Source organism: Aureobasidium subglaciale, assembly GCF_000721755.1.
Source record: "Aureobasidium subglaciale EXF-2481 unplaced genomic scaffold scaffold_37, whole genome shotgun sequence".
Classification (NCBI taxonomy): domain Eukaryota; kingdom Fungi; phylum Ascomycota; class Dothideomycetes; order Dothideales; family Saccotheciaceae; genus Aureobasidium; species Aureobasidium subglaciale.
In genome coordinates, this window is record NW_013566958.1 from 83101 (window position 1) to 105474 (window position 22374).

At 50.4% G+C, this 22374-nt stretch overlaps 8 protein-coding genes across 8 annotated transcripts; 3 read left to right on the forward strand and 5 right to left on the reverse strand.

Moving 5' to 3' along the window:
* On the reverse strand, nucleotides 1-884 carry AUEXF2481DRAFT_9174 (uncharacterized protein; the record flags this gene model as incomplete). Its single annotated transcript, XM_013483746.1, has 2 exons — nucleotides 1-247; nucleotides 298-884. 2 exons carry the CDS (start codon nucleotides 882-884, stop codon nucleotides 1-3), a joined length of 834 nt encoding a protein of 277 aa, XP_013339200.1.
* Nucleotides 885-2990: 2106 nt separating this feature from the next.
* Nucleotides 2991-4183, forward strand: AUEXF2481DRAFT_33696 (uncharacterized protein; the record flags this gene model as incomplete). Its single annotated transcript, XM_013483763.1, has 4 exons — nucleotides 2991-3197; nucleotides 3418-3543; nucleotides 3602-3763; nucleotides 3812-4183. 4 exons carry the CDS (start codon nucleotides 2991-2993, stop codon nucleotides 4181-4183), a joined length of 867 nt encoding a protein of 288 aa, XP_013339217.1.
* A 5500-nt stretch (nucleotides 4184-9683) lies between these two features.
* AUEXF2481DRAFT_70857 (uncharacterized protein) lies at nucleotides 9684-11462 on the reverse strand (the record flags this gene model as incomplete). Its single annotated transcript, XM_013483792.1, has 4 exons — nucleotides 9684-10738; nucleotides 10799-11018; nucleotides 11069-11117; nucleotides 11170-11462. 4 exons carry the CDS (start codon nucleotides 11460-11462, stop codon nucleotides 9684-9686), a joined length of 1617 nt encoding a protein of 538 aa, XP_013339246.1.
* A 1076-nt stretch (nucleotides 11463-12538) lies between these two features.
* Nucleotides 12539-12832, reverse strand: AUEXF2481DRAFT_9179 (uncharacterized protein; the record flags this gene model as incomplete). The annotated part of the gene is made up of 2 exons (XM_013483747.1): nucleotides 12539-12631; nucleotides 12689-12832. The coding sequence occupies 2 exons, from the start codon at nucleotides 12830-12832 to the stop codon at nucleotides 12539-12541; spliced, it is 237 nt and encodes a 78-aa protein (XP_013339201.1).
* A 766-nt stretch (nucleotides 12833-13598) lies between these two features.
* Nucleotides 13599-15055, forward strand: AUEXF2481DRAFT_531201 (uncharacterized protein). Its single transcript, XM_013483813.1, has 3 exons — nucleotides 13599-14325; nucleotides 14381-14448; nucleotides 14499-15055. Exons 1-3 carry the CDS (start codon nucleotides 13682-13684, stop codon nucleotides 14978-14980), a joined length of 1194 nt encoding a protein of 397 aa, XP_013339267.1. The 5' UTR covers nucleotides 13599-13681; the 3' UTR covers nucleotides 14981-15055.
* Nucleotides 15056-15997: 942 nt separating this feature from the next.
* Nucleotides 15998-17648, forward strand: AUEXF2481DRAFT_531204 (iron reductase domain protein). The gene is made up of 4 exons (XM_013483814.1): nucleotides 15998-16246; nucleotides 16312-16548; nucleotides 16602-17179; nucleotides 17247-17648. The coding sequence occupies exons 1-4, from the start codon at nucleotides 16222-16224 to the stop codon at nucleotides 17616-17618; spliced, it is 1212 nt and encodes a 403-aa protein (XP_013339268.1). The 5' UTR covers nucleotides 15998-16221; the 3' UTR covers nucleotides 17619-17648.
* Nucleotides 17649-18701: 1053 nt separating this feature from the next.
* On the reverse strand, nucleotides 18702-19842 carry AUEXF2481DRAFT_70934 (uncharacterized protein; the record flags this gene model as incomplete). The annotated part of the gene is made up of 2 exons (XM_013483796.1): nucleotides 18702-19420; nucleotides 19473-19842. 2 exons carry the CDS (start codon nucleotides 19840-19842, stop codon nucleotides 18702-18704), a joined length of 1089 nt encoding a protein of 362 aa, XP_013339250.1.
* A 482-nt stretch (nucleotides 19843-20324) lies between these two features.
* On the reverse strand, nucleotides 20325-22313 carry AUEXF2481DRAFT_70876 (uncharacterized protein; the record flags this gene model as incomplete). The annotated part of the gene is made up of 3 exons (XM_013483794.1): nucleotides 20325-21907; nucleotides 22041-22144; nucleotides 22201-22313. The coding sequence occupies 3 exons, from the start codon at nucleotides 22311-22313 to the stop codon at nucleotides 20325-20327; spliced, it is 1800 nt and encodes a 599-aa protein (XP_013339248.1).
* Nucleotides 22314-22374: the final 61 nt, after the last annotated feature.

Here is a 22374-nt window from a genome sequence, read left to right on the forward strand (position 1 = left end):
TCAAGCTTTCGATCGGATGGTGATGGTGAACTGATCCTTGTCACTTGCATGATATCTTTCGTCGTCAAGCATGACATCAGGATACATTTGACTCCATGTCCACTTCGAGAACATTTGGTGATCATCCGCGGCTGTTGGAGAAGAGAACGGCTTGAAGCTGAGCCCTTCGAGATGAATCAGAGGTGCTCGAGTCTCCGGGTCAAAGACCTCGATATCACCAGCCGGTCGACTCCTTTTGAACTCGTGACTATGTAGCCAAGATCATCAGATAACGAGTGAATACGACTGGCGACCCACGGATTGAGAGCAACTCTCCCGATGCCTTTAGGCACAAGGAGACTGCGAAGACGTCTGTCACCGGGGGCAGTGTAGGCGCTAATGAAGGTCTGGAAGGCGACGTCAAGAGTCGCTGGATGCATTGCAAGCTCGCGATGGTTGTCCTCTAGGCGTTGGAATTTGATAATACCACAGTCTTTGCTATCGCTACGTCTGATACTGCTGACACCGCGGAACTCTTTCGTGTAGCCATAGCCGACGCCATCAAGCATGTGATAGAACCTGTCAGTACTGACCTTATTCATATGAGGTGGCTCTGCTGGGCTCCTCGGCAGTGCGTCTGAACTACCCGGACCAAGGGTAACGACGACAGTGCCTGCTGCGGAGCTAGACATACTGGTCTCTCTCACGAGACAAGAGTTGATGGTGAACTTGAAAGTTAGAGAATTATTCGTGCACTCGTCTGAGTTCGCAATGAGACTCAGATGAAATTTAACTAGGCTGTTCTCGTCCTCAAACATGACAGCCTTGTCAATGACAAGGTTAAGCACCTCCACAAGCTGAATCTCTTGATTCTCAGCTTGATGAAGTGCTGCTTCAATTGCCATGACCACATAACCTTCACCAGGGAAGACAGTTGGGACAGGGTTGTGCCGCAGACAAGCTGTTTTAAGGTCGACGACGATGTTGCGGCCGTAGCTCGATGTATTTTTCGATAACAAGACTTCTAGATCACTTACCAAAGCACGACGGCAAGTCATCAAGTGCGTGGGTAGCTTCAATATCCTGTCATGTATAAAAACCACTTTTCGAATATGTTTTGTCAGCTGTCTGCACTCATACAACGTCAGATTTCACTACGGAGGATTGAATCACAGTCACCGAGGTCATCGGCAGCGATATCACACAAAAGGCACACAGGAATACACGGATAAATATGAATGACCAAAACCCACACAGTAGGAATAGACAATCTCACAGGCTCATCAATACAAAGATCGTACATTTAGATCGCGGCATCAGGGTGACAATCTATACATGCCATTTTGGCCGCGAAAAGTGTTCTCTGCCTAAGAAGCCAGGCTGACCCCTTCTAGAGCTTAATAACGCATTTCTCTCCTGAGAGTTCTCCCGCTTCAACCAGCTCCAACCCGTTAATCACAGCATTTATACCACCATCCAAAATATGCAAAGGATGATGCTTGAGCTTGCCCTCGTCGACCAGCTTCTGCGCGATACTCCAGAGCTTCACACCATACTGCTCGATCTCCTCACTGGGGGGTCTGCCATAGCATCTTCTGAAGAACGATTTCGAGTTCGTTTTCACGATGGACCATCGCAATGCGCTGCCAGACCAGGTGTACTACCCACATTTCAAGAAGAAGAGCCCTATTACTGCTGATTCGGTCGAGAAGACAAGTTTATTGACGAGAGTTTCGAACGAATCAACGAGTCAGTGCACGATGCAGTCACGCAATGGAACGCCACGGAAACCAATCCTGATGCAAAGATAGTTGGTGCGATTGGGTTTTCAGAAGGAGCACTCGCAAGTACATTCATGCTGTGGCAGCAATAACAACAACAACAGCAACAACGACAACAGGAAAAAGATGCTGTAGCGTGGCTACCCGAGTTGCCTTTTGCTGTCATGTCGTGCTGCTTCTTTCCGAACGAAGCGGCATTGTAATTGAACCAGGACGCTCAATCTCATGGCCAAAAGACGGCGCAAATCAGTGTTTCCACACTGCATATCCATGGCAGCAAAGATTATCACTCGCCTGGGCACGTAGACTTGTCAAGCAACACTATGAGCTCGGAGCGGCCTTCGTAGTGCAGCCTACAAGCAAGGCTGATATCGAAACGGTCATAGGGTATATCCTGGATTTGTCCACGCGCAAGGCTCGAAAGGATAGTGCTACGATTTGAAGCGCATTTGTGCCGCCAAGAATGGCGATGTTGTGTCCTTCAGCCTTAGTCGTCGCTGTGTTCGTGATTTCGCGTCTGAAGTGGATTATCGAGCGTGGCAGACTGGGCTGAGTTTTTGAGCGTCGTAGAACAGCGCGACTGCATATCGACGACCTTGTTAATGTGTGCTGTCCACGAAGAGAGAGGCATGTCGAGGAAGAGTTTCGGTCGCGTCTGCGCGTCTGAGTTGCGGAGGCACCCGTGCTTTCGGAGTCAGCCGCTTAGACGAGTCGCGATCGCATTTGCTTCGCGTCACTGCACCTTGGTCGTCGTTCGCCGAAACGGATATCGCACTCAGCAATGGAGTGGAAGGCGTCGAAGGTTACCTGCCGAACAATTGAATTTGAAGGATGCTGCTGTGTGAACATCATGTCCTCTCGCTGAGTGGATATCGGTTCCTGCTGATGGACACGCCGAAAACGCCGAAGCCTTGCCTCCAAAACCGGATTAGCCGGTGGCCATACAGACTGGTGACAGTCATGCAACAAAGCGGTAGTGACAGGCTCGTGTGTGCATGCGCCTTCATACTAACTCAACTCTCGCATAAGAATCAACGCTGATGCCAGCAAGGTTCGGTCGTCCGCATCAGCCCAAAAGGGGTCTCGGTAGCAGACTATGAATCCCTCAGGCAAGTTTTCAAGACTGTTGGTGGGTTTCTCCAACCAGAGTCCTACAAGACTTCTACCGCGGAGCCAACGCCCAGTGTCTTTACCACGACCGATCTTGTGTATCATGCGAAGTTTCGCAAAATGCTTGCACCTGCCATGCCGGAGTCCTGTTTGAACAAGCTTCAACCTGGTGTTCAGGCCAAAGTCGATCTCGTGATGGCTGGTCTTAAGCGGGAGACAAGTTTGAAGGGCTATATGGATCTCGACAAGTGGAACCATTTCTATGCAACAGACGTTATTGCAGATTTAGCGTTCGGCCAGTCATTCAAGACCTCGGAAACAGGCAAAGTAAGGCAAAGATGGTGTCTAAGGTGATAAAATATTGATCCATGTGCAGGATCATCAGTACATCACAGACACGCAGGCTCTGATACCTTACAATATACTGCGAGCTACAGTGACCGGGAGATCACACGCAGTCACTCAGAATTGGCCGATCTGGCCATTTACTACCATCGAGAAAAACAACACCTGCCTGATCGACTATGCGAAATAATCTCTGGTCAAGTACAGGAACCAGTCAGCACACTTCAATGATCCAAGGCCAAGTCTCTTTAGTACGATCATGGGCGATAAAGGTCAGGAAGCTGCAGTCACTGAAGATGACCTTGTATCCAATGCAAAGCTGTACTTGGTTGCTGGAACCGATGCCCTTGCAATCACATTGACGTATCTCTTCTGGGCTCTTCTAGGGAACAAGCAAGCGCGCGCGCCTGGTTGGAGACATTGCATTCGCTAGTCCACCGTCCAAGCCAACGAATGATCAGCTGCGCAGCAAACCGTATCTGGACCACGTAATCGACGAGACACTTCGACTGCATTCTGTTATTGTGGGCCCGCTCCCTCGTGTAGTCGTGAGTTCCAAGTGATTATACAGACAGTCTATAAAATCGCGCTGACAGAATTATCAGCCTGAAGCTGGCCGCGTGCTAGGCAATCAACTTATTCCTCAAGACACCACTGTCAATCCCTTCACGTGCCGCCTCCAACGTAACTCGTATCTTTTACCCAGCCCGCTTATTTGGAACGGAGATCGATGGGAGTCTGCTACACAAAGAATGAAGCACTCAATTTACGCATTCGGTGGTGGCAGTCGCGCGTGTGTGGGCAGACATCTTGCTAGAATCGAGCTTCGTATGGCAGTAGTTGCCTTTCTACGTACTTTCGAGGACGCAGAGCTCGCTTATGGCGTGGAAGGATTCGGTCCACAAGGCATGGACATCGTTGAGATTATTGTCGCCAAACCTGTGGCGGAACAGATGCTATTCAGGTAGAGATTGAGTCAAGCCTCACAGATCTGGATATTCAGCCAGCCCCGTCTTCTTGCAGTAAAATGTGCGGCGTCCTTAGCCCCACTCCGTGTGCTGAATTCTGTCACGTCCATCCAGTTTCAATGATCAGAGCGGAGCAACGAGAAGCCGTAGCAATGCACAGTCATATCTTAGATCGACACGTCCATTGCAGGGAACCTCCAAAAGGATGTATCTCGGTGCGATTGCTCCACATACAAGAAGGGTTATGTCTTGAGACAGCTACGGGTGTGACAGTCTTCGCGCACGGGGAGGCCGGAAGAAGTGAATTCACCACCGGAAAATCTTGCCCAGCAGTCTATCTGGCAAAAGGTAATTACCGTTATCTCCTTGAGAAACCTACACATGAAGTTGTGGAACTCGTGTTGGGTGGAGGAAGTGTAGAATGTTGGTATCGTTAGTAACAACCCCTGGCGCTTCACCCTACCGGATGACGCGTCGACGTTGTTCGTCCAGCACCGCAAGTCGGGAATAGGTGCATGATGTAGCGACGTCAACGCTTGATCGCACCAGCACCACATGGACAGTAACGTGCCAACGTTGCAACGTCGCTCGCTCGCGGGTATTGCTTTCGGAGGCCAGAACGGACTTCAGCTATGCTTTCTGGCGGAGCGAGCGCCAATGTATCTACGCACTCATCAGACATGTGTAGCAGAGTCGAGTATCCCCTGGGCCCAGTTGACGAGTTCTCACCACCGGTGAATATCATAGGGGGATATGCCACTCAAGCTTGCAGAGGTGTCACACCGACTGCATCGGTCACGGATCATCTTAAGACGTACGTCGGACGCATGGCATGTCTCGAAAATCACGACCAGTCGGATCTTCTACAGAAAGCTGTTTGTATGCTTGAAGCTGCTCACTGCTCAATAATCCAAGCGCGAATCATATTTGAAGCTGCTTTCACATGCGCACCCTGATGAGGTGCAAGGGGCTCGGTGCTGCCGGTAAATAGAGTTTAACAGCCCTGAATGCCGACTCTCCGGATTTTTCTCGCCAGCGGAAAATACGAGCATGGAGTTCCTGCCTAAATCTATTGCAAAGCAATGAGCTTATACATTTATGTTCGATATAGATATCATGCCAGATTGACCATGTATAACAAATCTAAGAAAATATCGACGTCTCCTATGCGTTGAGGTCTCTGCAATACTCACTGAGGTACTCAGCTTGATGGGCCATCATCGAACGAGCGGCAAGAACGACCGTTTGCTCAGCTGCCGCAAGACACGTGCCGTTTCAAAACGTCTACAACATATCGTATACCTCCCTCGTCTGCTCAAGATGTCTGTCGTACCCAGCCATCTGTAAGCTGAATTCTTGGATTCATTTCCACAGGTAAAACCGATATCATAATACCGTTCCTCAGCACCTCGTATGAATTGCATTGAGAAGACTCCTGTATTAGGAGAATGGCTACTCCAAGGAAGCTATATAACATGTCGTCCCTTCTACGATAGTCAAAACCATCACACAGCGACTTCGTCTCCAGTACAACAGGGATAATCGACTTCCCTCTCCACACTCGTTTATACTTTCCTTTGCCAAACATGGCTCTTTCGTTGTTGGCCTTGGGCCTACTTGGTCCTGCCGCTTTTGTGGCAGCTTCCCCTGCACCAAAGGCTGAGACTCTTCAGACTTTGACCATTACGCAGACCACGACTTCGACCATCACCAGCTGCCCTGTCGCCACCGTCTCTCTCTGTGCTGCTTCTTGCGTAGCCACACCCTACACTCTGGGTGTCAACATCGGCTATGCTACCAACAATGACATTGTTAGCACCTCCACTCGCTATGTTATTCCTGCTGCCAGTCAAGGCTCTGGTAACAACCAGGGCTCCGGCAATGGCTCAGGCACGACTGTCACTGTGATCAATGGCAAGACTATCACCGTGGTCAACAGTGCCGCCACTACCATGCCCACTGGTGGTGCTTACACCACCAACGTCGTCTATCCTTCCTCAGTCACTTGCTCTGCAGGCGAGACTGTTGTCGTCAACGGCAAGACCATTGTTGTTTCCTCCTCTACTGTCATTACCGATTGTCCTTGCACCAAGGCGACAACTGTTCCCGCCGGACCTGTTTACACTCAAGGAGCTGTCTACAGCACCAACGTTGTCTACCCTTCTTCTGTCACTTGCTCGGCCGGAGAGACCGTCGTCATTGGTGGAAAGACCATCGTCGTCCCTGCTTCAACTGTGATCACCGACTGTCCCTGCACAAAGGCAACCACTTTGACCGTTGGTGGTAGCTACACCACCAACGTGGTTTACCCCGGCTCTGTTACATGCTCTGCAGGCGAGACCATCATCGTCACCGGAGTCACCACAGTCGTCCCTGGACCTACTGTCATCACCGACTGCCCTTGCACCAAGCCTACGACGATCACTGTTGCAGGTCCTACATCGACTGCACCTGGCACTACCATCACCAACAGTGCTGCTGCATCTTCTGGAGTATCTTCATCAGGCTCCGGCGCGTCATCAATCGTGTCTTCCGGCGTCGTGTCAAGCTCTGGTGCTAGCGTTATCGCCTCTGGAACTTCGTCTGGAGTGAACCCTTCGAGCACTGCCACTGCTGTTGCTCCCTTCCAGACAGCTGTCAACGGTATCAACTTCTTGGTTCAAGACGGTATCAACTACAATGGAACTCCCTTGAGCATCAACGCCAAGAGACAGGCCGTCGCTACTGTCGCCAACTGCTTGAACACTTGTGCAGGCTCGTCTTCCTGTGTTGCCACTTCGTTCAACAAGAACACTTCCACTTGCTTGTACTTCAGCGCTATCGACCAGAGCAGTCGCCGTGCCGAGACTAACATCACCTTTGCTATCGCCACCTCTCGCGTCGTTGTTCAGTCATCGTCCATCGTACCTTCCGGCAGCATTGCTCCTTCTGGCAGCATGAGTGTCTCGCAGACTTCGTCCGGAGTTTCCTCGATTGCATCTCAGTCAGGATCTGCTGTCTCCTCGTCTGCATCTCAGTCAGGATCTGCTGTCTCCTCGTCTGCATCTCAGTCAGGATCTGCTGTCTCCTCGTCTGCATCTCAATCAGGATCTGCTGTCTCCTCGTCTGCATCTCAATCAGGATCTGCTGTCTCCTCGTCTGCATCTCAGTCTGGTTCGTCAGCTGTACCTTCGTCCTCAGGCTCCTCAGCTATCCCCTCCTCTTCCGACTCCTCAGCTATGCCTTCATCCTCCGGCTCTTCAGCCGCACCTTCATCATCTGGAGTTTCCAGCGAGACTCAGTCCGCCTCATCGTCAGCCGTAGCATCTCAGTCTTCCTCAGACTCGTCCGCCTCTTCGGGATCATCCGCTTCCTCGACTTCGAGCTCTTCGATCGAGTCTGCTTCTGCTTCAATGTCTGAGTCGGCTTCAGGCTCTTTGACTCAATCATCTGCTTCGTCTGGAGCTGAGAGTGCTTCCTCTTCAGGTACTGTCACCTCAATGTCTAGCGTCAGTGCTAGCATCACCTCCTCGGGCACGATTTCCTCATCTACTGGTGTCACCACAACCGAGGCAGCTCCTACTACCGCACCTACTTTGGAGGTCTCCAGCGAACCCCTCCCCTCTTGCGACAGCACCAGTGGCTCTTCTACCACACAGTGCGCAAGCGACTCAGGCACCGTCTACGCTGTTACCGGAGGCACTGCTTACGTGGGTCAGTCTATCGATACCTCCAGCGTAACCCTCGACGATGATGGCAACGAGATTGTCACTGGCGGCAACAGCACTACCCTGTCCAAGCGTGCTTTCGCACCTTCCATGAGAGCTTGTCTTCGTTTCTGTGACCGCTTCCCTGGTTGCAAGGGCGCCAACTTCTTCAAGGGCGGTCAGTGCACACTTTTCAGCAAAATCACCGGTACTACTCCCAACCCTAACGCTTTCGCTGCCATCTTCGTCGCCACAGCTCAGCAAGCAGCTCAATCCAGCGCTCAGTACACAGCTACTGCAAGCTTGACTTCATCTTCTGTTGCATCTGTGTCAGCAAGCTCGACCTCATCTTCTGTTGCATCTGTGTCAGCAAGCTCGACCTCGTCTTCTGCTGTCGTTTCATCCAGCGCTACTTTGTCCTCAAGCAATGGTGTCTCATCTGATATCTCCAGCTCGACTTTGTCGTCTGCTTCTTCCATGGTGTCGACTCCTGCCAGTAGCAGCTCTGTCGTGTCTTCATCATCGAATGCCACTATCGCCTCGTCGAACAGCATTGTTGCATCCAGCTCGGCACCTTTCAACTCTGGCAACAGCACCACATTCGCTGGCCCTACTGGTACCGCCATTTCGTCGAGCAGCGTCCCCGTCGAGACCAGCAGCAGTGCTCCCTCATTCTCCATGGGTAACAGCACCACTTCCGCTGGACCCACAGCTCCTATCGTTGTCGCCTCCTCGTCAACCAGCGCATCTATCGAGACTAGCAGCAGCATGCCTTTCCCCGCCAACAACAGCAGCGACATTGCCGGACCCACTGCTGGATCTACTGCCATCGTTTCATCAAGCACTGCCTCGGTCACCAGCTCTTCAAGCTCTGTGCCCTTCCCTGCCAACAACAGCAGTGACATTGCCGGACCCACTGCTGGACCTACCATTGTCTCATCGAGCTCTTCGTCGATTATCAGCTCGTCCAGCTCTGTGCCGTTCCCTGCCAACAACAGCAGCGATATTGCCGGACCTACTGCTGGACCTACAGCCATTGTGTCGTCAAGCACTGCCTCGGTCACCAGCTCTTCCAGCTCTGCTCCCTTGTACCCTGTAGGAAACAGCACTATTTCAGCTGGCCCTACAGGAACAGGTGCCCCAAGCGAGCCCACCGTCTCAAGCTCCAGCAGCTCTGCTCCCTTCTACCCCGCAGGCAACAGCACCACATCCGCCATGCCTGAGGGAACTGGCTCTTCGGGCTCTTCTTCAGTCTCAAGCTCTTCCAGCGCCGAGCCTACCTTCTCCGTTGACAACAACAGCACCTCCACTAGCACTACTGCCGGAATCACTGGCACTGGCGTTTCGGTCGTCTCTCCCACCGTCATCAGCTCGTCTTCTGCACCCTTCGGCAACAGCTCCACCATTGCCTATTCTCAGCCTACGGGTGGACTCAAGAAGCGCTCGCCTGTTTACTATAAATTTGGCCAAAACTAGAGTAGATGGATAGATATGGGGTTGTCTCTTTCTTATTTCTTTGTTCTTCTATGTCTTTGTAATCTTTCTCTTCTCTAACCCAACACTTTAATCAACACACCTTTTTTTCCCCTCGAATACTTTCGCTTCGTGATTGTAGTGACTGTTTTATGCTCTATACTGATAGTGCTCTACTTTGAGCTTTATATCCTTTGTCTCAAAGAAATGATTGTTAATCGAGTCCCAACCGTGTCATTACGACTTTTATTGAGAGAAGTTGTGTACATCTCCCCAAATACGTGCCTAAGAAAGCTTGATCCATCTCTCCATGACAACCGTTCGCCATGTCCGGGCCTCTCTCACTGGCAAGACCAAGTATCAGCATCATTAACATCACCCTCTCCACTCCACTTTTGCTTCTTCGGCCACATACACAACGGTCTCTGCCTCAAGACCTTGTCCTGCAGCGTATCGTTAACCCATTTCGTCGCCACGATTTCCTCTGGCGCAACACCCATTTCCACCCACTGCATGACAGCAAGCAAAATATCGTGTTTAGCATCCCTAAACCCGGGGACACCAGAAACACCAGACCCAAGTGTGGCGGCTTGATTAGCGCCTGCAAAGTACCAAGGCGCGTTTATATTGCTGGGTGTAGCAGTGCAATGTTGCATTCCCGGCACGAGGAAAAAGCGATAAAAGGAATCTAGATTTATGCCTTTGGGGGCCAATGTGCGAAGGATTTGAGAGTGTAGGTATACGGAGGAGCCGGTGGGGATTAGACCGTCACTCATACCGTGATAATGGAGTAATTTTCCTCCGCGGGCGAGGAAGGGGGAGAGGTCGAAATCGTCTGCTGTGGCGTTTCCGGGGTCTGTGGCGTCGGCTTGTTGGATTACTCCATAGTCGAAATCTTGCCATTGCCAGGAAGGACCGCGATTCAAAAAGTATTGGATGTAGTGGGGGCCGAGGTTGTTGGGGGTGTTGGAAGTGCCGCCGAGGAGAGGGATCCATTGGGCTTCACTGCCTAGCCAGAGGTGAGGGAATACAAAAGTCTGATTAGTATCGACGTAATCGCTGTAGATCTGATGCAGGGTGTTTAGCTGTACAGGGGTGAGGCAAGAAGTTGTTTTGTTGGGTGTGCAGAGGAGGTAATCGGGGTTAAAGTCGCAGGCGTTTGGGTCAGAGACGATTGTGTCGATTACACCATCTGCGCCGTCGCATTGACGCATTACTTCAGCGCCGATGGCTGGGAAGAGGGAGGGAGGGATGTGGTGAGCTGATGTGTTGGGGAGGTTGTAGCTTCCGACTTTGGAGGTCCATGGTTGGAGGTGGTTTGTCCACCATGCGGGTGCTCCGGCTACCACACCATCGAAGTCTTCGGGGTAAAGTTGGAGGTTTCGAAGACCTTGTCCTAGAAGCGAATCATGTCAACATGGATTCATCTGTGTATATGTATGTTCGAGGCACTTACTGCCACCAGTGGAGCATCCACTGTAATAACTGTAGAGGATATCATTCGCATAGTATGCAGTCGTCAGTTGCTTGGCGAGAACGGTCGAGCCATGCATTGCGCGATATCCCCAGTCCAAGACGGCACCTTCATTATGATAAGCCCACGTGCCGTTGTTGTTCAAGCTGTTGTGTCCAGTATCCGTAGACATGACAGCAAAGCCATAGCCCAGACCAGCTCCCTATCTCAGCGTCAGCTTTTGCACCTACTCGAGCTTCTAAGAAGACTCACCATATCTAGCCAGTTGATACCGCCAGCAAAGCCACCATTTCCAACAGCACTACACACGTGTCAGTAGTCTGTGGATTAATCCGAGTTCAGTAGAGACTAACAGGAATCTACCATTCCAATCATCAGGTAAAAAGACACCAAAGCCATAATTCGAGGTACCGTTCTTGACCGAGACTTGAACTGCACATGCAGCCCTCAATTGAGTCGGTGAAGTCGGATACGCAATATCAGCCTTGGGAACAGTAAAAGTCGAATTCGCAGGCATCCAAGTCGCAAAGTCCACAGTAGCAAGAGACGAAAAGGCAGACTGCAAAGAGTCCTTGGAGCAGTCAATGGCTGTCACGCTAGATGCCAAAGCCGCAACAGCTGCGAGACGGGTCTGTGTAGTTTTCATCGTGGACGTAGAGCGGGAACGGGTGCAACGAAGAGCTTGTTTCGAGCAGGAGTATAGGTCGTTCTTATACTCTCGGTCTTGCCCGGCAGCTCGCAGCTACGAAATTGCCGGCTACGCAGTCTAGCCATGCCGTCAATGATGATCTGCAAGATGGTTGTCGAAATTGCTGCGTCAAGGGCTCGAAAAGTGGAGCTTGATGGAGTGCATGTGTGGGGATTGTGGAGAAGGACAGGGTGCTGGATGTCCTCGAGACTCCAACACTGCTTTGTGCATTGCTACGACAGTGCCATTTGGATAGACTATTCTGCGCTGGTGATACAATGGCAGCTAAGACACTTGTCGTCCTACAATTGTTCAATGGTTTCTATCAAAGTCTGTCATAGCTCTTTTGACGATCCTGACCGTAAAGAGGTGGTAAATTAGGGCGTGTGCGGGTACGGCCGAGCGAGTTTCCAGCGGGGTCAATGTTGCCGAGCAGATACAGAATGCTTCCTTGCTTCTTTCATTGGAATCATGTTCGGCAAACCAACCTACAAGACGACTTTGCACTTATCCTGAAGCTGTATTGAAGATGACTGAAGCCATACCCGTGAGAAGAGCGGAGCATTCCACCGCATCGAGAGCCTAGAGGAGGAACAAATGAAGATCGAACAGCAAGACGTGATTTTGATGGCATGGCTGAGTCGGAGCTTCATACTGGCAAACACAGCCTGCTCAGGTCCAAGTCTTCTTCTGAACAACATCAGGCACGGGCGATGCGAGTGAGATGGGGAGTAAGGTAGGTAGAGGTGTAAAAATGTCTTGTATTTGGATTGGGTATCATTGCAATGCGTTATTCACGAGGCGCAGAGCTCGTTCTGCCGCCTCGGTCCAAAAGGGGAAATGCCAAATGTCGGAACTGGCGCAACTTTTCATGCTGGCCGCCTGTCGTAGAGTGATGCGCCGGTGTATGCTGACTGTAGGTTGATTGTTCCAGCCTCTTTTTCAACTCCGGGGCACCCAACTCGGTCGTGTGTGGATGAGTTTTTGTTTGAGCGAGGGGCGCCATCTTCTTGTAGCGGTCTGGTGTCGAGCGCTTACTTGAACTCGTTGGGCCAGCACTTCTCCTTGGTCCAGACATCGGGGTGGGTGCTGGCGTGCTGCTCGAGGATGGCGAGGTTGGAGCTGGTCTGTGATGGGTTTGGGGTCAGCGAACGGACAGATGCGAGAAGACGGACAAGACTCACCAACTCCTTCTTGCAGAAGACGCAGATAGACGTGGCCTTGGGCTTCTTGACAGGAGTGCCGTTGGGGTTGACGGGAATGCGCGTGCCAGCGGCCTCGGCCTTCTTGTGCTCGCGGTGGATACGGTCCTTCTTGGAGATGGGCATCTTGAATCTGTGTCTTGCGTGATTGGAATTGTGATGGAGGACGAGGCTAAAAAACTGCAAGGATAAGCATCGAAGATTGTTGACTTTTGCTTGGCGGACCCTGTTAGATTGTGCTTTTCTCTCCTTATCTTATCGCCGTAAGTAATCAAATGCCAAGCCGTCATTGCGCGTCAACTCGTGATACCTCTGCAGAGAGACCGCTCAACGGTGATGTCTGTTTTGCTTTGTGCGAGCTGACATGCCGTCTCTTGACATCGCCGGAAGCTGTCTAGTGAGGTGGTCCGCCTGAATACATCTCAATATGTCTACGAAGTGATACACGCTCATCTTTGGGCATTAACGAGAGTCTGCCGACTGAGCACTGGACTCGATGCCACGCGCCAAGTATGCAGAGCATTGGCAGAGTCGTCACTCTCATCCACCGCAGCATGTTTCATGCCATCTGCTGGCCCATGGCATGTGTCGATCCCTCAACAATCACTGGCTCCTTGCAAATGCAACCTCTGTCATTGGCTCGGCTTTGGTCATCAACCACGCTCCATCAAGCATATTGCATCAAGTCTCACAGTCTACGCGACCATCTTTACGTAGCGATGGCTAAGATGCATTTTACACGCAACCTTGCCCTGACCCGTCGCTGTCTGAGGCCGCGATACACAGTGCCTGGTGTGTCCAGACACTGACTACATGGCAAAAACAGTCGTAGGCTTCCTGTCGTAAATCGATTCGAACTTTGGCAGTGTTCAGTTGTAAGTCTATATAAGGTCGCTCTGTTTGCTACCGATCGATCTATCTATCAGTCAACTTCTTCAATCGATTGATTCTATCGTCTCCTCTATTCATATCATCATGGTTCAACTCTTCAAACTCGTTGGGACTATTGCCGCCACTGCTGCCTTTGTTGCACCGTCCATTGCCCATCCGGGCGAGCACCACGATCACGATGCAATCAAGGCCCAGATTCAGGCTAGAGAGAGACTCGCCGCGAAAGTCAGGCGCTCCGTTGATGCTTGCAGCGAGAGTAGCGACCATCTCCAAGTTTCAGCTCGCTCTGCCGCTCGTCGCTCCAAGGTCGTCAGAGAACTTCGTGAGAAGCGCGGAATCAATGCTGCTCCCCAGAAGTTCAAGCGTGACCTGGCGACCCTCGAGAAATTTGACGCGCTTGACCACAACCGTACCGATGTCCTTCATTACGATATGAACACTCCAGAGAGCATCGTCTTTGGTGCCAACACCAGCTGTGTGTTGAGCCCAGAAGTCACTGATGGTCCCTACTATGTGACTGGCGAACAGATCCGCAGCAACGTCAAGGAAGAGCTCTACTGCGAAGGTGTCGACCTGTTCCTTGAAGTTCAGTATATCGACATCAACACTTGCCAGCCTGTTCCCGACGTCTGGGTTGATATCTGGAATGCAAACGCTACTGGCGTCTACTCTGGCATATCTACCTCTGGCAACTATGCCTCAGGTGGGTATAACTCTACCTACCTTCGGTAAGTTTATGTATACCGTTCACTCTCGGTAACCAAAATCTAACCCGACTCTCAGGGGTGTTCAGCCCACTGATGGTGACGGCGTCGTCCACTTCGAAACAATCTTCCCTGGTCATTATGATGGTAAGCAAGCTTCAATTGCCGTCTTACTTACAACTGACACAAGACTTTAGGTCGCGCGACCCACACTCATCTTCTCTCACACATGAATGTAACTCGCTTCCCCAACAACACAATCTCCGCCACGAACAACATAACTCACATCGGCCAACTATTCTGGAACTCTGAGCTTCGCGAAGCAGCCGAGGAAGTCTACCCATACAACACCAACACTCAAGTAGTGACCAGCAATGCAGATGACATGTGGGACATTGTTGCTGCAGGCACGACTTTTGATCCTTTCCCGGAATTCATCTATCTCGGTGACGATATCTCTGATGGTCTCTTTGCTTGGATCCAGATTGGCATTGATCCTACTGCCAATTATGTTGATGACGAGTATTACGCTGTTGCTGCTTACTTGGATGCCGAGGGTGGACATGCTTCGTCGAGCTCATTTGTTGGGGGCGACGGAGGTGAGGGCATGGGAAATGGCACTGCTCCTGGTAGCGGAACCGCGCCTAGCAATGGCACTTCATCCGCAGTCGTAGCTTGAGCGCAGAATACGCAATTCGAAGCTCGGTCAATATGGCTAAAATCGTGTCCCTTTTTCGTAGACCTTCCGTTTTCGGAAGTCGATCATCGTTTGTCGTATATCGTTCACACGAACACGAACGCATCGTTCCAGCACGATGGCGCAGTCACTTCACAGTCGCTTCAATTTTCCATCTTGATCCCTAACCACTACAGTCCATACCAATGACGCAAAAGTGGACGATAGTGATGGGCTGATGTTGTTGTTTTTTCTTTTTCGCTTGTCGCTTGTCGCTTGTCGTAAAAGCCACCTCCACGCAATCTCTGCCTGAGCCACCGCCATGTCTTCTTGGACACGAAAGACTAATTTATTGTCAGACAGCGCAAACATCGCTCCATGAGACCGATGAAATCAAGACTCGGGGTATCATTATGGTTCTGAGCAAGCACTTGGAAGACGAAAAGATGCACAACTCCAATGAGTCTGGGAAATGATGGATTGTTGACCACTTACATCGACAACAAAGCTGCCCAGCAATCTAGACCACTCGATGCGCACAACCACTTCCCCGGATTCAGCCAGCGGTACTAAAATGAAGCTTAAACGGGGATGCTGGAGCCAGCTATTGATTGGTCAACCTCACCTCCCACACCCACCCGTTCGATACAGAACTATTGAGTTCACTACCAAAACGTCTTTTTGACTTCTCGACGGCTGAGGAAAGGCATGAGAACACCTCCTGATGATTCATGCCCGACCAATCAAGTAAGCGGCTTACCGTCGACAAAATAAGCCCGTTGCGATGAAACCCCATCTGCTCATTGCATCGCTTGCAAATCACCGCCTTTTGGTGTGCAAGTGCAAGGGTCCTTGTCAACGTGCGATCGAGAGTTGACGCGTGGGCTGTGTGCGAGGCTTTTGCTTGTTCTGGGTTTGGAGTGTGCGATGATAAGAACCAAACATCCCCGCTGCGTTGTTTTCGTTTTGTCCTTCCGAAGAGTATTGCATTTGTCCGCTACTTGTACATATTGTTGCTTTCAGCTGAGTGAGGCGTTCTCCAAGTCCGTAACTTTGTACCACGGCGACGCGTGTGTCTTACATTGGCAACGAAACAAAGCCTTGTTCCGGATTCGAAAAAATAACATATAACAAAGGACATTCTTCTCGGTCATCCTTCTCCGCATCTCAATCACGATTGTGTCGCGACGGTCTCACTCTAGTAGATAGAGGTATCCTTTGGTGCTGCTATATATACAGTCGACATGATGGGTTTCGGCACGCTTTATCGTATGCACTTCTGATCCTGGCTGAGTCAGCGCGTCATGCAGGTACATTTGCTGATTATCCTACAGAAGCTCTCTTGTTCACCTTGTTCTCGGTCGCTTTCGCCGCTAATGGATCTTCTACGTACACATACCAGAACTCAGGGTCGCAGGCATTTGCCTTGGCTCTTGGGCTAAACACCACAAGCAATGATCTTCATTTCAACATGTCCGCTCCATCAACATATTCATGGTTTGCTTTTGGTACTGGAAACCAGATGAAGAACTCTTTGATGTTCATCGGATACCCCAGCTCGAATGGTTCAGGTTTGTTGAACGGTCATTGGTACATTGGACCACTTACTAATAACGCACGACAGGAATCACACTCAGCCCGCGTCTTTCAACTGGCCACCAACAGCCACAGTACACAGATACCAAGGACGTCGAGGTAGTCTCTAGCTCCACTAGCAATGGACAGTACCAGCTCATGGCCATTTGTAAAAACTGCACTACCTGGTCTCTCGGTTCCATATCCACGACATCAACATCCCAACCCTTCATCTTCGCCCTCGGACCAACAGGCGAAACAATCTCGAGCGACTCGACTTCCGAGAACATTGATCAACACAGACTGTACAATTCTTTCAGCCTGGATATGCAACAAGCTTCATTCTCGGGTTCCAGCTCACCAGCTCTGAGCCCCAGCAGCGGTGCCGAGAGCGGAACAACCAGCTCCTCTTCAAGCTCAGCAGCCTCATCCGCACCCAGTGAGATTTACAACAGAGTCCACGGTATCTTTGGAGCTATCGCTTTTGTCATTCTCTTCCCACTCGGTGTCTTGGTGCTGCGTCTGGGCCATAGTGTGATTGGCCATGGTATCGTGCAAGCAACCGCCTATTGCTTCGTCATTGTCACCCTAGGAACCGGAATCTATCTCTCCGAGAACACCCCCGGCGTGAGTGCAAATTACCTGCCACACACAGAGAAGACCATTCATTCTTTACTAAACGAATTTTTCACAGATGAACAATTACAACTCCGCCCATCAAATCATCGGACTAGTCTTATTCTCCCTCTTGGCCATCCAAGCCATCGGCGGTCTCCTCCACCACATTCTCTTCCGCCGCGGCACAAAGACCCCCCTCGGAAAAGTCCACATGATCCTAGGCATTGGACTTTTAATCCTCGGTATCGTCAATGCACCTCTTGGCCTCAATCTCGCAGGCGACAGCAAGTATAACAAATACTACATTATCGTTGTTGCAATCTTGGGAGCTTTGTTCTTGGCTCTGAGAGCATGGGCGGTTTGGAGGAATAAGAAGGCGGCAAAGAGGGAGGGAAGTGAGAAGGGTGTTTTGAGAAGAGGATCTAGCAGTGAGGAGGCTGTCATGTAAGGGCAATCAGAGCTTGGTGTTTTTCTTTCTTTTGCACCATAACTGCACACGTTTGAAACCTAATCTATGATGTCTACGACTTTTTTATTTTCTTTTCTTTCTTTCGGTATACCTAATTTAGAGGCAACATATAATTCATACTCATGTTTTCCCTCACTCCACTTTTACCCCGGATATTGAACTTTAGACATTAACATGCCCATGCAGCTTTTATCTGCTATTTGAATTTGCTGTCTTCTAAGAAAGGTGGAAACTGTACGGCTCCCTTCTAAAAGACAGCCACATGGAAGTGAAGTGACATTGCCCTTTTCCAAAATTAGCTTTCACTTCCATTTCCCCCCTAGTAATGTCACTACTTGCACTTTTATTTGACCAAGTAGCAAAAACAAACAAAAGATAATGATCTCATTATCTAAATTACCAAACTATCAAAAGTCCTTTCTTATAAGTGTCTAGTGTAGGTAAAGCACGGTCTAAGATGTAACCTTACGCTCTCTCGTTACTAGATGGCAAAAGACGCAAGGGGAGATGCGGATGCGATATTCCCGACAACCTCCATCACAAAAAAAAGTGAAAGAGTAATAGAAGAAAAAAGCAGGGATAGGAAAAAAGACGCGTAATGGATGAAATGTAAAGTATGCCGATAATGACCTTCCTTTAACGGAAAATGCGGGAAGGGTTAGGTGACATACTGGTTACAGGTGACGTGTGGGGAGCAGGTACACAGGGAAAGAGGTGTTTGGAGATTTTGTTTATTGTCGATCGTAAGAATGTCACTTACCCCCAGAGTGCATGTTTTTCGATGAGATACAGATCGCGGAAACGGTTGGGGTATGAGTTTAGGCATGCGAGGTACCGAAAGCTTGGATACCTTGGACTGAATGCTCAGAACCTCGTGCACTGGACAGAGAGTATAAATAAAAATTCGGTGGAAAGGTGTCCGAGCCACACCGTTCACCAAATCCTCTTATCAGCCCACTAAAGTGTTCCCTGCCTATGTGTGATCAATCTTCTTGTATATGCCGACACCCATGATCCAAAAAGCTTTTTCGCATGTGTGATCCAATTTCTGATGACTCTTTCTCAAAATCTGATGACGACCTTGCTCTCCTCATGATTGTCAAATCTAGCATAATACTCTGGAGCCTCTTCAATATCAATCACAGCACTAACAATAAAACTCGGGTTCGCTCTGCCAGAAGCGACCAATGGCACAAGTTCCGAAGCCACTTTTTGCAAAGGCAAAACTATACCTCCTTGAATGGTCAAAGCTTTGTTAAACACGGTGCCAATATCAAAGTTGTACGTTCCATTGTTGCGAAGGCCGACAACGCCGATACCGCCTTGGTTTGCAGTGACGTTGACGAGTTGACGGAGAGTGAGGGATTCGTCCATTGTGCCATTCGGGAAGCGGGCTTCATAGCCGACAGCTTCAACACCCCTGCGTACACCCATGGGTTCGAGAGCGAAAATTTGCTCTACAGGGTCGGAAGTGTTGAAGTTGATGGGGATAGCACCGATGGATTCTGCAAGATCGAGACGTTGTTGGACGTCGTCTACAATGTAGACGCGAGAGGCACCACGGAGAATGGCCGAGTAGGCTGCGAGAAGACCGACTGGACCGGCGCCGAAGACTGCGATTGAGTCGCCTGGTTGGAAGCCTGACCAGGTCACGCCGGTCCATGCTGTGGAGAAGATATCCGTGATGAAGAGATAGTTGAAGAGGGTCGATTGGGAGGTAGACGAGTTGACGGGGATGGGGATCAATGAGTTGTCGGCGAATGGTACTCTCGCGTATTCGGCTGTGATATGATTAGTTGTTTGCCCGCTATGGTAACTACGAACAAGACTTACTCTGCAATCCTGGCAGGGGCGCCTCGGGTGTGCCGTCCTGTACACCACCGAAACCGATAGGGACAGTGTAATGGTCGGGCTCAACGGTATAGTGTCCGTTGTCGAGATTGTCTGGAATGATCACATAGTCGCCCACATTGAGGAACTGTACGGCATCGCCAATCTCCGTGATGTAGCCAATGGCCTCATGCCCATAGAGAAGTGGTGTATCGGGTGACCCAGAAGCGACATGGTAGGTATGGAGATCGCTGCCACAGATTGCAGTCGCATTGATCTTGACAATGACATCCGTAGCATTAAGAATAGTAGGAATAGGTATGTCGATAACAAAGACATTGTGAGCTTGTCCGAGTTGAGCTACTGCGCGCATGAGTCCAGCCATTGTAGAAAGAGGAAGCCTTGTTGAAACGAGATAGATGATGGAATTGCTGCGGCGAGGACGAACAAGCCTTTATGTCAACGCTGCAACCATTACTCGTTGGATATTGAAGCATAGCCCATGACTGTGATGCAATAGTATACGTCACTGCCCAGTCAATAGATATTGTCGATGAATATGCATGTTGTCTCGGCAGTGCTTGTTTGTCGGCCGAAGAGAGTGTCGCTCCATATTTCGGCCGAAATTCCCACTGCCACAACTGTGAGTTGGGCTTTGACGAGCCTCGAGATCGGACGACCTCAGTATCATAACACACATTGCGACGTTGTGCAGCTGCGAGGTTCGGATCCGTCGCACGGACTAAGTGCGCCAAGCAGATAGCATCGCCTTTGCGTACGCAATGCTGATATGGAAAGTGTTGAGGTGGTCTGCTGAACAAGACTATCTCTTACCGAGGCCTAATTCGCATGAGATCATCTTGGATTGTCGGTTTTACTCCACTCTGCTTCCAAGTCGATGCGAAGGTCATGTACAGGCCAGCCAGTACGAGCTTGATGTTGTGCAATTATGCCTAGTACAGCTACTCTCTTTCCTGGATCTTGGGTGTGTAGTCCTGCAGCGAAGATACACTGTGTCGAAATGACGATAGCCGCATCATCGTCAGTAGCCAGAGCGATACCGCAAATGACATCGATTGACTCATTGAGAGCACGTTCTCTCGCCATGTATTCTTTGAGACCTCCGGCCGCTGGAGTACAGATCTGTAGTAGTATCTTGGCAAAGTGGTACATCTGGAGACCGACACCAAAGACTAGAGGATGAATCCAGATGGGTTTGAATGGCCCTTGAGAAGTGTTGATACAAGGCAAGGGATTGAAGTGGCTAGTCAGATGCTGGTACCAGTCTTCTAGCTTGGTCGATAGCTCATCCGCTTTGGCTAATCGCATGATCAAATCCGACTTACCGGCTTCAATCTCTTGTTCCGAGCTGTAATTGACGCATTGTGCTACCAAGTACACACATCTTGCGGCGATATCCCAGTGATCCATTGCGTAGTATGGTTTCGTCGGTTTGAAGAAGCTTAACACTTTCCGTCCTTCGCGAAAGGCAGCCCACACATCTTGTCGTAGCCAGGCCCACCAGATAGCTTGACTCAGACCTCCAGACTCGCCATTTATCTCACGAGATCTTTGTACCCAGAAGATACCTCGAAGGTGACGCTCCCAGCTCTTGCCTTCACCATCAATCATTTCGTATGTGCTTATGATCATGGTAGTCACCAGTAGTTCTTCGCTTCGGAGGTAGGCCTCACTCTTCATAGCCTGCTGAAGATATTGGAGTGTCTCGTAATAGTATAGTACTGCGAGTGTACGATCAGGAGCCAGACCAGGGATTGGCTTGAGTGACAGATGTCGTGCACATAAAGCCAGTATTGCTTTCATCAAGCCTTGATTGCGGAGAGCAAGGTGTGGCACCATGACCGAGAAATGTTGATGTGGGTCCGTAAGGTCAATCCATCGGCTAAAAGTCGTGACGAAATACCTGAATATGGAGACCTCTTGATCAGATAAGGTCACTGCCTCATGTGGGATTATGGAAGGCGTGTAAGATCCTTGGATAAGCCCTGATTGTCGCACGAAGGAGCCCCCACTTGTATACTGGGCAGGAGCACTAGATGCGATGTTCTGCGTTGTGAGAAGGTTCGGCGAGATTGGGTTGAGATTCCACTCGGCATTTGTAGCGTCTCCAGCGAGTAGACCGAACCATCTTAGAGGCGCGATGTCAGCGGCATAGGCAGTACTGCCACTCAAGCTCGATCGAGGACTCGAGGTTTGATGATCATCACGTTGTCTAGCGAAATCGGGAGCATGCACACCCGGAGGTGCTATATGGAGAGCTCTGCCATGGTCTTCCTGGTAAGGCAGACTCGGTAGCACGTCAGGTGGTGGTCGGATTGCACCTGCTTCCACATATTGCGCGCCTTCGAAAGCACTTTCCCGGGGCAAAGCAGGCGAAGCGATCGCGCTCGGGCGCGATTCATCAGATTCATGCCTACCTTGACGGTCCTACAAGATCATTAGATATAGATTCCCACTGGGCAAGCCACGACGGTGGTGATGGGTTGCTTTTGGTTCATGACATCCCAGAGAGCTGGAACGGGAAGTACTTTGCATGACAAGATGAGAAACTCACATGAGTCGTGACATATATGCACTCTCGCTTGCTTTTGAAACAAGCAGAACATGTTGGCCTCTTCTCATCACATTTCATGTGACGCGTTCGGCATACGATACTGCGAAATCATGTGTCAGCAGAGCCTCATCGGTCGAGTTGCAGCATGCGACTTACCATCCTGTGGTGGTACGGAGTCCTTTGCCTCGAGACGGACGAGGTTTTCGACGTCTTGCAGACGCCGGAGCTGGCTGTGACTCGTCTCGCGGTGAAGCGTTACTCTCAGACATCTAGACTGCAGGGCGAGCGATTCATGAAGAGACCTGGCTTTCCTTGCGCAAAAAGTCGGCC

Bases quoted from the DNA above. Each gene is read 5' to 3' on its own strand.
- AUEXF2481DRAFT_531204 (XM_013483814.1), top strand. From the start codon at position 16,222: ATGATGGGTTTCGGCACGCTTTATC. The intron at 16,247-16,311 runs GTATGCACTTCT...ATTATCCTACAG, and splicing joins GGGTTTCGGCACGCTTTATC to AAGCTCTCTTGTTCACCTTG. The intron at 17,180-17,246 runs GTGAGTGCAAAT...AATTTTTCACAG, and splicing joins TCTCCGAGAACACCCCCGGC to ATGAACAATTACAACTCCGC.
- AUEXF2481DRAFT_531201 (XM_013483813.1), top strand. From the start codon at position 13,682: ATGGTTCAACTCTTCAAACTCGTTGGGACTATTGCCGCCACTGCTGCC. The intron at 14,326-14,380 runs GTAAGTTTATGT...CCCGACTCTCAG, and splicing joins TATAACTCTACCTACCTTCG to GGGTGTTCAGCCCACTGATG. The intron at 14,449-14,498 runs GTAAGCAAGCTT...ACAAGACTTTAG, and splicing joins CTTCCCTGGTCATTATGATG to GTCGCGCGACCCACACTCAT.